This window comes from Cannabis sativa, chromosome 1 (genome assembly GCF_029168945.1).
Source record: "Cannabis sativa cultivar Pink pepper isolate KNU-18-1 chromosome 1, ASM2916894v1, whole genome shotgun sequence".
Taxonomy (NCBI): Eukaryota; Viridiplantae; Streptophyta; class Magnoliopsida; order Rosales; family Cannabaceae; genus Cannabis; species Cannabis sativa.
Window position 1 is genome coordinate 32,163,785 of NC_083601.1, and position 12,831 is coordinate 32,176,615.

A 12,831-nucleotide genomic window follows, 5' to 3' on the forward strand; every position below is an offset into this window, starting at 1 on the left:
CTCAAACAACAGCTTCTCACTGAATTTCATTCCTCCCCAGTGGGCGGCCACGCAGGTGTTGATAGAACCTTGATGCGCATTAGTGCCAATTTCTTCTGGGTTGGGTTACGGGCGGATGTTCGCAAGTTTGTCTCGGCTTGTACCATTTGCCAGACCATTAAATATTCACCTACAGCCCCATATGGATTATTACAACCTTTGGAGATGCCAGAACGGGTTTGGGAGGATTTATCTATGGATTTCATTGTCGGTTTGCCTAATTCTAATGGAGCCACCAACATCCTCGTGGTCATTGATCGCTTCACTAAATACGCTCACTTTGGAGCTTTACCAATTCATTATACAGCAACCAAGGTCGCAGACCTTTTTTCTCACATGGTGATTCGGCTCCATAGCATGCCTCGGACCATTGTTTCAGACCGTGACCCTGTGTTTACAAGTGCCTTTTGGAAAAAATTGTTCGAGTTAATGGGTACCACATTAAAAATGAGTTCAGCCTATCACCCCCAAACGGATGGCCAAACGGAGGTCACAAACTGCTACTTAGAACAATATTTACGTGCATTCTCTGCCGAGTACCCCAAGAAATGGAGCAAGTTTCTCTCATGGGCTGAATATCACTACAATACTACTTATCACTCCGCCATCGGCATGACACCATTTCAAGCAGTCTATGGTCGTACCCCACCTACCATTCCAGCTTACACTAGAGGCACCACCACTATTCAAGCGGTTGAGGATGATCTTCTCACTCGAGATCAAATATTGCAGCAGCTGAAACATAATTTGCAGCAGGCACGCCACCGTATGTGCCAACAAGCCAACAAAAAACGGCGTGACATCGAATTCAAAATAGGTGATTTGGTTTTGGTGAAGTTGCAACCATACCGACAAACCACAGTCGCTCATAGGCTGAATACCAAGCTCTGCCGCTGTTACTTTGGCCCCTTCAAAGTCATTTCAAGGGCCGGACCAGTCGCGTACACACTGCAACTTCCTCAAGACAGTCGAATCCATCCCACATTTCATGTATCCTTGCTCAAACCGTATGTTGGATCTTCACCACCACAATGCTACCCTCTTCCTAAGTTCTCTGTTGCCAACAAACCTGTGATGACTTCGTTGGCAATATTAGCCACTCGGGTACAGCAAGTCAGCAATCTTCCCAAGCAGTAAGTGCTAGTTCAATGGTCCATGAGCACCCCGGAAGATGCGACTTGGGAAGACTTCGAATCTTTTGTGCAGATGTACGGGCTGCATAACCTTGCGGACAAGGTTACTTTCGAGGGAGGGAGTAGTGTTAGCACGGCCTAAGTGCTAGGCCCAATTGAATTGGACCCCAAAATGATACAAAAAGGGCTATCCAAGTGGGAGAGGGAAATCATTCAGCTGGCTGATACAAGTCATGGAAAAGAAAGGGGTGTGAGCTGCATTTCAGTTGAAGAAGAAGTAGGGGAGAAAGCCACAGCCGAAGATGGAATAGCTTGAGCCAAGCGAGAGAGAGGGAAGCCACGTTGGATGAAGGACTATGTCTTGAAGATGGTTTGTTAGGCATAAAAGTTGTAACCGTTTATTGTTTTGCTTTTTTCTTTCTTGTTGCTGCTCATATAAAAGAGAACAATGTAAAGGATTGTTTATGCTTGATGAATTAGCAAATTGCTATTGGAGATTTGCCTTGTCTCGAAAACAGCTTTTTACTAACAATTAATTTGCAAACGGAAGAGAAGATAATGGTTTTACCATCAAAAATAATAATAAAAAAAATTAACTTAAAAAAATAAACACATAACGGTTTTGCTATTACCTGTACAATATACTATATGCTTGAGATTTTATTTATTTATTAATATTGGGATTGAATCAGTCATGAGAAAACTAGCTAAAACGTGTCAAAAGAACTATGCCGCTACATCCACGTGTTGGACACTTTGCAGAAGCAGCTCTGCATGACTACTACTACTGCATGCAAATTACACCGTTCAATGCACCGTTTCTCATATCTTACTAATACCCCAAATTGTCCAATTCTCCCTTTAAAAGAAAAAACAACATAAATCCGAGGACATAAAAGTAATACACTACCAAAGAAAATTCCACACCAAGAAGAATTTCAAGGAAGGAGTAGCTTAGCCAGCCGCGCGGCCGAGAAAAAATTATTATGGCAATAATACTAGCACAACCGAGAGCATTAACGTGCGCAGTGGGCGTAGCAGTCTTAACGTGCGCACTAACTGTTTCTCTAGTTCTCGGCCACGATGGCAGCAGTAATAAAAACGACGTCGTCGGCTCACAAGAAGAGCCAATGATTCACCAAGTCACTGACAAATCTCATCACGCTCACCTTCTGGGCACGGAGAGGAAGTTCAAGGTGTTCATGGAGAAGTACGGGAAGACGTACGGTAGTAGAGAGGAGTATATACACCGCCTTGGAATCTTCGCTAGGAACATGGTCAGGGCCGCCGAGCACCAGGTCCTTGATCCCACTGCAGTTCACGGCGTGACGCCCTTCTCCGATCTCTCCGAGGAGGAGTTTGAGCGTTCTTTTGCTGGCCTTAGAGGTGGCCCCGGCTTCGGAAATGGGTTGGCGGAGACTACTACGGCGACTGCACCGCCTTTGGAGGTTAAAGACTTGCCGGAGAGTTTCGATTGGAGAGAGAAGGGAGCCGTTACTGAGGTTAAGATGCAGGTGTGTGCGTGTTGCTTAATTTTAGTTATTATTCTCATCTTTTATTTGGTAATTAGTTAAAATACAGTTGCAACAAAATTGTGAATTATTAATTAGTGTTATACTTTTCAAATTAATATATACTTGCGTTAATAAGATATGGTAAATGAAATTACTAACAAATTATATATATTGAGATTATTAATTAGTTTTGTTGTTAATTATGTATATTAATTAAATGTTGATATATATTAGAAATGTTAGCATGGATCATGAGCTAAAATATATATATAGTAATAATAACAATATTATTTATTATTATAATTATTCAGGGGTCGTGTGGATCTTGCTGGGCTTTTAGTACGACAGGGGCTGTTGAAGGAGCCAATTTCATTGCAACCGGGAAGCTTCTCAATCTAAGTGAACAACAGCTAGTGGATTGTGACCATACGGTAATTAGTTATTAATTAATCTATTTTAGATTGGATACTAATTAATTAAATTAGTAACCATTTCTATATATATATTTAGTGTGATCCGAGTGAGAAAGATGCATGCGACAATGGGTGTGGTGGAGGGCTTATGACAAATGCGTATAAGTATTTAATAGAGGCAGGAGGATTAGAAGAAGAGACTTCATATCCTTACACTGGTAAAAAAGGTGAATGCAAATTTGATCCTGACAAAGTGGCTGTAAAACTTGTCAATTTTACCACCATTCCTATCGATGAGAATCAGATTGCTGCCAATCTAGTCCACCAGGGTCCTCTCGCTGGTACACAATATAATTAATTATTTATATCAAATCATCATATTTCAATAATAATTGTCACACTTCTACATTTATATAAATTAATTGGTCATGTATATGGATGGATATGCAGTGGGGTTGAATGCAGTGTTCATGCAAACATATATAGGGGGAGTGTCGTGTCCGCTAATATGTGGAAAGAGATGGATAAACCACGGGGTTTTGATGGTGGGATACGGCTCCAAGGGCTACTCCATCCTCAGATTTGGATACAAGCCTTATTGGATCATTAAGAACTCTTGGGGAAAGAGATGGGGTGAGAATGGCTACTACAAGCTCTGCCGAGGCCATGCCATGTGTGGTATCAACACTATGGTCTCAACTGTTCTCACTACTGCCTAGCTCTCTCTTCATCATTAATTAATTACACATATATATATATATATCCTCTTTTTTGTTTTAATAACAAATATTTCTCATATATATGTACGGTCTCTCCTTATTTTATTAGCAATAATATTACGTATAATTAGTTGCAAACCATAGTACAACTTATTGGTTTTCAGTCTCTTTGTTTGGCAACTGCATACATTAGCATATAATCTAATTTAACTGCTATATTTAGCAGAAGCACAACTATATATATCTATTGAGATTATAGAAGACAATGAAGACTAAACCAACTAGTATTAAGCTCCCTCTGGACTAATTAAAGGGGTCTCGGCTACTAATTTTTGCGCATCTATTTACATATATATAGATTAAATATTAAAAATTAAAAGAATTGATGAGCTAAATTATTTATTTATAAAATTCTGGGGTTCAAAAATTTCAATTAACCAGTCTAAGTTAGAACAATTTATCATTATCTAAGTATTTGGAATACTTGATTAAAGAGAGTGAAAATGAAAAAAAAAATATCCGACCTGCCGGATTCGAACCAGCGACCTAAGGATATCTACTAGGTTTCCCCACTACAGTCCTCCGCTCTGCCAACTGAGCTAAGGTCGGTTTTTGGCAATATCTTACCAACATTAATATAACTATGTTAGTATTATTTTGTTTAGCTACAGTCAACGCTTTCAAAATAAATTAAATACAACTACAAGTAAAGTAATGCATGATTATCGTTTATTTTCTTTTGAGATTATTGTCATTTATAATTATGTATTTAATAGTAAATGATTTGCCCACGTTTTTCTTTCTTTAATCAAATACAGAAGTTTTATTATATTAAGTGGAAAACTGGAATATATTCAGAGCAAGCCAATAAATTTTTATGTTAATTTTAAACATGTCTTTCAAAAACGAAACTAATAACACAATAAATTATAAACAAAATCCATTTGACACATAGAGTAAAAAGTTCTATATACTAGCTAGATAAGGCTGAATCTAAGTAGTGTGTGTGTCTTGTAACTTTATTGGCAAGAGGAGATGAAATTTTTATATATAGCAAGCATATAAAAAAAAATTATAATAATTTATACTATCATATAATTAAGGTTCAAATTTATATACGAAATTAGTATAAGTACATAGGATTTTTATAAAGGCATTGTCAATTATTTAAGTGTGAATTTTATATTTTGGATCCAATTCAATCCGTGAATTAGATTAATTATTTTGGATTAGTTATTTTTAATATTAAATTATTTAATATTTATTAAAAAAAATATTTTTATCACATAACTCACAAAAAAATAAAATAATTTACCGTCATTTTATGTCTCCAACAATAAATTAAATAATAAATAACATATTTAAAGGAAGAAAAAAATTATATATAGAAAAAATAAATATTTAATTTTATTTTAAATTATATATATAAATAAATCATATATAAAAATAGAATATACATCTATTAAGTTTTAAAATAGATTTGTATTATATGTATTAAATTTTTATGTTACTATTCTTTTTATAATAAAATGTTAAATGTATACATAATTTTTTAAAAAGTTTATATAAATATGTATGAATTGAATTAGATAGATTACTTTTACATATCAATTAATATGCAATCTATACAAGTGTGAATTTTAAATATTTCAATCTAATTCAATGACTATTAATGAACACTCCTATTTTTTTTTAATCTTTTTTTAATTATTTTATTTAATAAATTATTTAAAGATATCATATTTAAATTATGCAAAATAAATTATAAAGAAATGTAAAATATTAGGTAAAAGTGTTTGGTAAAACAGAATAAACAAATTAGTAAGATATTAAAAAAAAAATAGAATAGAATATTGAGATGTCCTGACATCTTTTCATTTTATTTGGCACAAAACTCTTACACAAACTATTGTTAGAAAAAAAAAAAGGAATTATTTTACAAATTAACAAAAACAACAAAAAAATTATAAATTTACAGTTAGAATTTTAAATATTTTTACGATTTTTATGATTTTATTCACATAAAATATGGTGTTTAATGTATTTTTATGTTACACTTTTGTGAATTTGTTGTTGATTTTATATTATTTATATGTTATTATTTTTTGTTATTTTGATGTTGTTTGAATGTTATTTTTATGTAATTCTATTATTGTTTTTGTGTTCTCTTTATATAACATCGTAAAAATACAAAAAAAAAAATCATAATTATTTTAAGTATTTTATGTAATTATTCTAAGGAAAAAACAACAATATGTTTTCTCAAAAGATTGAGTTTGTTCATTTGGTAAAATTAAAATGTATGCAAATTTGTAAAATGAAATTTTAATTTTTTTAAGGGTAAATACCATTTTTAGAACTTTTATAAAAGTTACCAATTGGACCATGTTTTGTTAAATGACAAAAAAGACCCTATATTTTCTAAAAATGGTAAAAATAGGACCTTGAGCTCAATTTTCAAAAAATTTATATTTTTAATATAACCAACTTTAAGACAATTTCTAATACGAATAGATACAGAAAATATAATTAGTTTTGTCATAACATCTCTACATCAGATTATTATTAAGTTTAATTTTAACAAAAAAAAAAATAGTTTATGGTCCTATTTGTACAATTTTAAAAGATACAGGATCTATTTTATCATTTAACAAAATAAAAAATCAATTAATAATTTTAAGAAAAAGACAAATTCTAAAAATAGTATTTACTCTTTTTTTTGTATGGAAATTTAATTAAGATGTGTAATCCGATTCCTCCTAGTTGAAAGATGCAATTGCAATCTATATTTACAATTACCAAAATAGCCTAAATGAATGCATTTAAATGAGGTTGGTAGAGAGTATAATCGTGATTTAAGTCGATAAAAAAGTTATATGGTCTATCCACTCCGAATCATATCCACGTCAGCAAGACAGAAAATCAAGAGTGACTCGAATGAGAAAGTGTAGGAAAAAACAGGAAGCTACCAAACGCAAGAAAATCAAACCCAACTCCACATAACGACGTTTTAATTGCATTCCTCCATTGCTCCCAAACCAAACCCACATTTCATTCTTCTACCTTTTCTTCCCTATCGATTATCTCCTATCTCTCACACCCTAATGCTCTTTCTCATGCATCAAAAACAAGGTACGACTTTTTTTTTATTATTTTTTTTTTTACATTTCTGCATTTGTGTTGGGTTCAAGTTGAATCTATCTGTTGTTCCCTTTCTGAGTTTTGTATTTTATTATTATTTTTTTAATATTTTTCTATGATGTTTGATTTAAAATGGCAATTGGGTTTGCCTTTGTGGTGAAAATGCATTGGGTTTTTTTTTTGCTCTGTTACGTTTTGGTGAATCTAGGGTGTGTTTGTTTCTATAGTTGATCTCGGTGTGAAAGTTAAAGATCAATTAGCGAGTTATTTTTGTGGTAATTGAAAGAAGAACAAATTTCTGGGTCTTAGGACTAAGAGATGGGTTCTTGAGCTTACCTTATTTTTTTTATAATCTTTTGGCTAGTAACGACTGATTTTTTTGGGTCAAAGTTGGAATGGTGGTTGGTGGCTAAAAGTAAGATCTTTGGTTCGGTCTGTGGAGTGAAATGAGATCTCAAGGTTACTGAATTTGGATAATCTAATTTGTCGATTTGGATTGATTTTTAGCTAACGTGTGGGAAATTGAAATTTAATTTGGCTCTTTGGCATCAGAATTCTACTGGGTTTTTCAAGTGCAGGATTATAATTTTAATTCTTACTATGTTGCAAAACTATATATTATCATGCTATGGTTTGAAGAATTATATTCTTGGCAAACCATTGGGGAGAAGAAAAAGAAAAGAATGGGATAGGATGTTTATATTTTCTTGGGAATATGCATTGGCACTTCTGGTAGGTTCTCAATGAACTTAATCTTAGAATTATATGTGGGAGACTATGAAACTATAATATGTAGATGAACTAACATCTTGGGAATATGCAGGGGCAAAAGGGGGAATTTTCTTTCCTTCTTTTGGAGAGTGTAATTATTTTTTTGCAATCTCACAAGGAAGTCAGTGACTCAGTGGCATGCTTATTTAGCAGAGAATTTAAAGTTAATGGATGTTTAAACGGAAATCTTATCCTAATTTGAAGTTAACAGTTTGCCTAAAGACATTATTTCATTGAAACTTATATGATTATGCTGGGTTAAGTCTCTTGCTTAAGCAAAACTAGTTGTTGAATTTATTTGTGAAGTGGAGTATTAACTGAGGTGAAGTTAGTAAAGAAGTGGTTCTGGTGAACAACTTAATAGCTAAGAAAATTGCTTATTTATTTATTAAATATTATTTTGAGATAAAGGTGTTATGGTGGAATCACCACTCATGCTTTTTGCTTTCTTCGTGTAAGTAGTGGAATCATCTTTTTTTTTTATGAATTTCCTTATAAAGCAAGTTTCTTAAAAGTAGTGTTTGCTAATGCTCTTGGAAGCACTAGTGCAACACTTGCCATTGAATCTGCAATCCAAGGAAACTCTTTAATATTCTAGTTTCTAGACCTCTTGCTTTGTTAAATGCATTTGATGATCTAGAATGGATATATAGTATGTTATACATTATGCTCTCCTAATTTGGAGATTGTATAAAGTATCAGTATTTATGTGGTATACACAAGCATTGTTTGCAGATCGTATACTCTGTAGATAGTTTGTGTACTTTTCAAAATCAAAGTCAACATCCTCCTTGCTAGTTCTGGTGTCTTTTATCAGGCTATTACCAGTCAGCTATTTTTTGTGACATGTTTTGTGGTTTATCTTATTCAGGTGCTCTTATCTGGTGTAGTAATTTTAGAAGTTGCTATCTGGAAGGATTTACTTGTTAACTTCTTGTGACGCTGTAGAAGGCAATGAATGGTAATTCATTATGGAAATAATGGAGGTGAATGCTGGAAACTCCCCTTCCAATGGAAAACAAGCCTCGGAACACCCCAATTTAGCCAATACCAATAAAAAACCTGCAGAAAAAGAAATAAAGACATCTGTTTTTGTCAACTACGGTAAGTATTTTTAGATACTATTTTGCCCATCACAGCAAAGCTATGTCAATGCACAAGATATTTTGTTGCTTTTGTCTCATCACTGCTAGCTTAAAACATACAAAACGTGCAATAGAAACATTGTGTATGATCTCTTAGAATGGCATTAGAAAAATATACGAATGGTGAGTCTAGGTAAGATGGAAAGAGAAGCAATTGAATTTGAAACCAACTGTCTTACATTTCCAATTTTTTTCAGATAAAATTTGTATTAGTCATGGTTGCCTTTTACATTTGTTTTCCCCTTTTTTACTTGATACATGTTCACAAATAATATGTTCCCTAATTGATCAGCAAATCAAAGCCTGTCATCATATTACCAAGTAGTACTTTAGTACATAGTTACTCTGGTTCAAATTATTCTCTGAAGTATAATCTGGCTGATGTATCATGCAGCTGCCATTGCTTGGAATGAGAGTAGAAAAGAGTGGGTTGGAGATAAGTCTCAGCAGGTAAAAAGGATGGCAAAGGATCCAATCATAAGGTACATCCTCATCAAAAAATTCATTGCTTGCCCTAAAGCTATTTTTGTTGTTGTGTTTTATCCTGTGATGCAATTTTCAATGATATGGGGAATTTGCTATTTTTCTAATTCTGTTATGACTAAGATAATAAGTATGTGGAGGATATAATGCAAGTAATAATTTCATGCAGCTGGTCAACTGCATATGAAGATTTACTCTCAACTCATGAACCTTTTCCTGAGCCAATTCCTTTACCTGTAAGCTTCTCGGTATTCATTCATATTTTAGTTCTACAATTACAACATTGAGTCCGTTTGTGTAGTTATAGTGAAAATATTGTTTTAGTTATGTGTTATTGCTTAATACCATACTCTTTATTTTAGAAAATTCTAATAACAATTTTCTGTTTACAAAATCCACTAAAACTGACCCTTTACAAAATATTGTTTTCTGTTTACCTGTCTTTGATATTATATTATTATTATTATTTTATTTATAGTTTTAAAATACAATTGAATGTGTTAATTAAAATTATAAATTAATAAAATAAGAATAAAATGGTTTGTGTATTTATAGTTTTCGTGAGCATTATGTGTCTAAATAGATTTGTTATTAGGCAAATGTCCACCATATGAGGTGACAGCTTATGCTTATGCATAGTAAACTGTGTCTAATACTAGTTAGATTAGTAATAAGTAGTGGGTGTCGATTTTGTATTCAATCGCATCGTGGTGGTGTTTTAGCATTCATCTTGTCGAAAATACCATAATATATATATATATTTATATATATATATAAACATTATAGTGTATTGGTGATCTCAAAAGTTTTGGTAAATTTGGTTATGCAGGAGATGGTGGATTTCTTAGTAGATATTTGGCATGATGAAGGCCTTTTCGATTAGTAGCGAGCGACGGTCATAGACTGATAGTGAGATGAAGACAGAGACACAGACACTGATGACATGTTATGGTATCAAACGTAACACGGCTGACTGATGTTATGGGACAAATGTTGATTAGCTTAGGAGTTAGGACCCACCCTTATTAACAGTCTTCATTCTTCTATTTATTTATCTCATTACTCCATTTGAGGTAACCAATGAAATAGAAAACCTTCATTGAATTTGTCACAAATTTACTCCCGATCAAATAATCACAATTTACTTACTTCTCTATGCACCTTTTAAGTTTAAATGTTAAAAGGCGTTCATTCCTAGTTTCCATGATTCCCAATCCCACGCTGTTTTTAATAGTGATCTGTAAAAGTTATAGTTGGTAAATCTTTGGATCATTTCTGTTTTTGTAGAATTTCAGTTACCAATTGAGTGTTCTTGCTATGGCTAAACACAATTTAATAGTAAAATGTGATTAGTGGGTGTACGTTAGGAGTGACAAAATAATATTGGGTAGATATAATTATACAATTAAACTGTCAAAATAGAGATGATAATTTGAAATAAATATAGATGTTTATTGTTTGATTGGTTTTTTTTTTTTTTTTTTTTTTTTTTTTTTTAAGAGATTGATGTTTATCATTTATATGTGAGTAATTGAGTAATGAACTTTATGATTAAAAAATAAAAGACCGTTAAGAAACAAGAAAATTTCATTCATCGACAAATTAAATGCGCAAAAGAAATGGCTGTGAACCATTTTCATTCATAGCCTTAGTAAATTGCATACTGTTGATATGTATTTTTCTTCAATGTTAATTAAAGGTTGAGTGAGTAATGACGAGATGATTGTGAGGTCTAACTATTGATTATTTATGATAAGTACGCTTTTTTTCAAAAAAAAAAAAAAAACTAATGACGAGATGAAATAAAATAAAATAGGAACCAAAGATGTTTAACGGCGACACCAACAAGCAGCAGGGTATACAGACACAGTAATGTTATATCTCTCTTCTAATTAAGAGGATATATTTTTTGTCCCTTGAATTATGACTCTTATAATGTTTTCTCCCTTAAATATTCCTCTCTAGTTAAATAATTTGCTTATGTGGCTATGAGTTACAGGTATAACTGTAGTACAAAAAACCTATTTAACAAGTTTAAGCTACCCGAAATCTAAATTATTGACATTAAAGATACAAACACTAATCTAAAGAATGCACATACATATTCTCATAATTCATTATTAGAATGTTATTTATGCATTTAATTTTGTCTAGATTTTTGAATTGGGGTAGACTAACGCCACGTTAGTGCTACATCAACAAATTTTTTAAAGAATTTAGCAGAATGCAACTACATGGAGATATTTACAACGATTTTTATTTGCAATGATTTTTATAGTTCAAAGAAAATTTTTACAACAAAGAAAAATCCAAGAGGCAAAACTCTACATGGGTCATAGTTCGGGAGAATAAATTCTTAGTCTGAATTTCACTCTTAGGTTATGTCCAAGCTAGGAAAGATATTTTTTGTTAGTTAGTTAAACTAGTTGTCATATTTGGGTTTGAGTATTATGCTAGGTATAAATAACCTTTTTTTTATTTTGTTATGACTAACACTTTACATTGTGTTTTTCTCACTCTCTTTGTTTTCTTTGTGTATCAATCTTCTTGCAAGAACTCCATTGATGATGATTTGAAGTTCCAAAGCAAGATCAAACCTAAGAGTAAATCACTTAAGGACATTTAGCTCAAATCTTAGCTACACAGATCTAAAAGGGAGTTCGAATCTAAAGATTGTAAATAATTTTAACAACAACACAAGGGGATCTTGTGTGCAACTAAAGAATTTGGTTTTTAGGGTACTCGTTACTATTTTCAATAAAAGATTGTATTGTTTAAAATCTGTAATTTGGATTGATAATTGTAAAATACACTTTTGTTTTGGTGAAAGTTATTATTTGTTTTCTTAGGAATCCAAGGATTAGCTGCTTAGAAACGCGTGTTTCTAAGGTATGTGAACCTTGTAAATCTTGGTGTTGTGATTGTTTGCTTTATCTTGATTTGCGCTCTTTAAGTAAGATAAATTGTAGTAATATGAGCATGATAGATTCGTAGGGTTATATATTTACATTATTAAAAATAGCTTAAAATTTAGTAGAGACAAACCCCCTACTGTATTGACAACCTAAGTATAACAAGCATATTGCAAAAAAAAAAAAAAAAAAAAATTACGTAGTTAAAAAAAGTTACATAGTAATTGAAGATTTGGTCAGTTGTGAGGATTGTACGATGCTGGAGATTGGGTATGAAAAGTTTTATTTATCTTTTTGAATCAAAGGTATTTTGACATAAGGTCTATTATTGGTTGTTGAAATAGTATTATGTGTAAAATTAAGGTTTTACATTGACTAAAAATAAAAAGAATTATTGATATATAAGGATTAATAATATCTCTATTAGTATGAGATTTTTTGAAAAAGTGCTCAAAAATAAATTTGAAAATAAATAATGTCTGACGTATTAATCTATAGTTTGTTGAGAATCTATCTTACAGTTTTGAATTTGATTCAGGCAAGATGTCGCTAGCAAACATC

At 32.1% G+C, this 12,831-nt stretch overlaps 2 protein-coding genes and 1 non-coding gene across 3 annotated transcripts; 2 read left to right on the plus strand and 1 right to left on the minus strand.

Annotated features, from left to right (window-relative positions):
- The first annotated feature begins 1,986 nt into the window (after positions 1 to 1,986).
- Positions 1,987 to 3,930, plus strand: LOC115705088 (probable cysteine protease RD19D). Its single transcript, XM_030632325.2, has 4 exons — positions 1,987 to 2,686; positions 2,998 to 3,117; positions 3,197 to 3,440; positions 3,550 to 3,930. Exons 1-4 carry the CDS (start codon positions 2,159 to 2,161, stop codon positions 3,816 to 3,818), a joined length of 1,161 nt encoding a protein of 386 aa, XP_030488185.1. The 5' UTR covers positions 1,987 to 2,158; the 3' UTR covers positions 3,819 to 3,930.
- A 406-nt stretch (positions 3,931 to 4,336) lies between these two features.
- TRNAY-GUA (transfer RNA tyrosine (anticodon GUA)) lies at positions 4,337 to 4,427 on the minus strand. Its single transcript is given in 2 exon segments — positions 4,337 to 4,372; positions 4,391 to 4,427. It is a non-coding gene; the product is annotated as a tRNA-Tyr (tRNA).
- A 2,247-nt stretch (positions 4,428 to 6,674) lies between these two features.
- Positions 6,675 to 10,514, plus strand: LOC115706702 (uncharacterized). Its single transcript, XM_030634416.2, has 5 exons — positions 6,675 to 6,950; positions 8,602 to 8,834; positions 9,270 to 9,357; positions 9,528 to 9,594; positions 10,188 to 10,514. The coding sequence occupies exons 2-5, from the start codon at positions 8,702 to 8,704 to the stop codon at positions 10,239 to 10,241; spliced, it is 342 nt and encodes a 113-aa protein (XP_030490276.1). The 5' UTR covers positions 6,675 to 6,950; positions 8,602 to 8,701; the 3' UTR covers positions 10,242 to 10,514.
- The last annotated feature ends 2,317 nt before the right edge of the window (positions 10,515 to 12,831 follow it).

Coding starts and splice junctions, on each gene's coding strand:
- LOC115705088 (XM_030632325.2), top strand. CDS start 2,159: ATGGCAATAATACTAGCACAACCGAGAGCATTAACGTGCGCAGTGGGC. Junction 2,687..2,997: donor TTACTGAGGTTAAGATGCAG/GTGTGTGCGTGT, acceptor ATAATTATTCAG/GGGTCGTGTGGATCTTGCTG. Junction 3,118..3,196: donor TAGTGGATTGTGACCATACG/GTAATTAGTTAT, acceptor ATATATATTTAG/TGTGATCCGAGTGAGAAAGA.
- LOC115706702 (XM_030634416.2), top strand. CDS start 8,702: ATGGAAATAATGGAGGTGAATGCTGGAAACTCCCCTTCCAATGGAAAA. Junction 9,358..9,527: donor GCAAAGGATCCAATCATAAG/GTACATCCTCAT, acceptor AATTTCATGCAG/CTGGTCAACTGCATATGAAG. Junction 9,595..10,187: donor CTGAGCCAATTCCTTTACCT/GTAAGCTTCTCG, acceptor TTGGTTATGCAG/GAGATGGTGGATTTCTTAGT.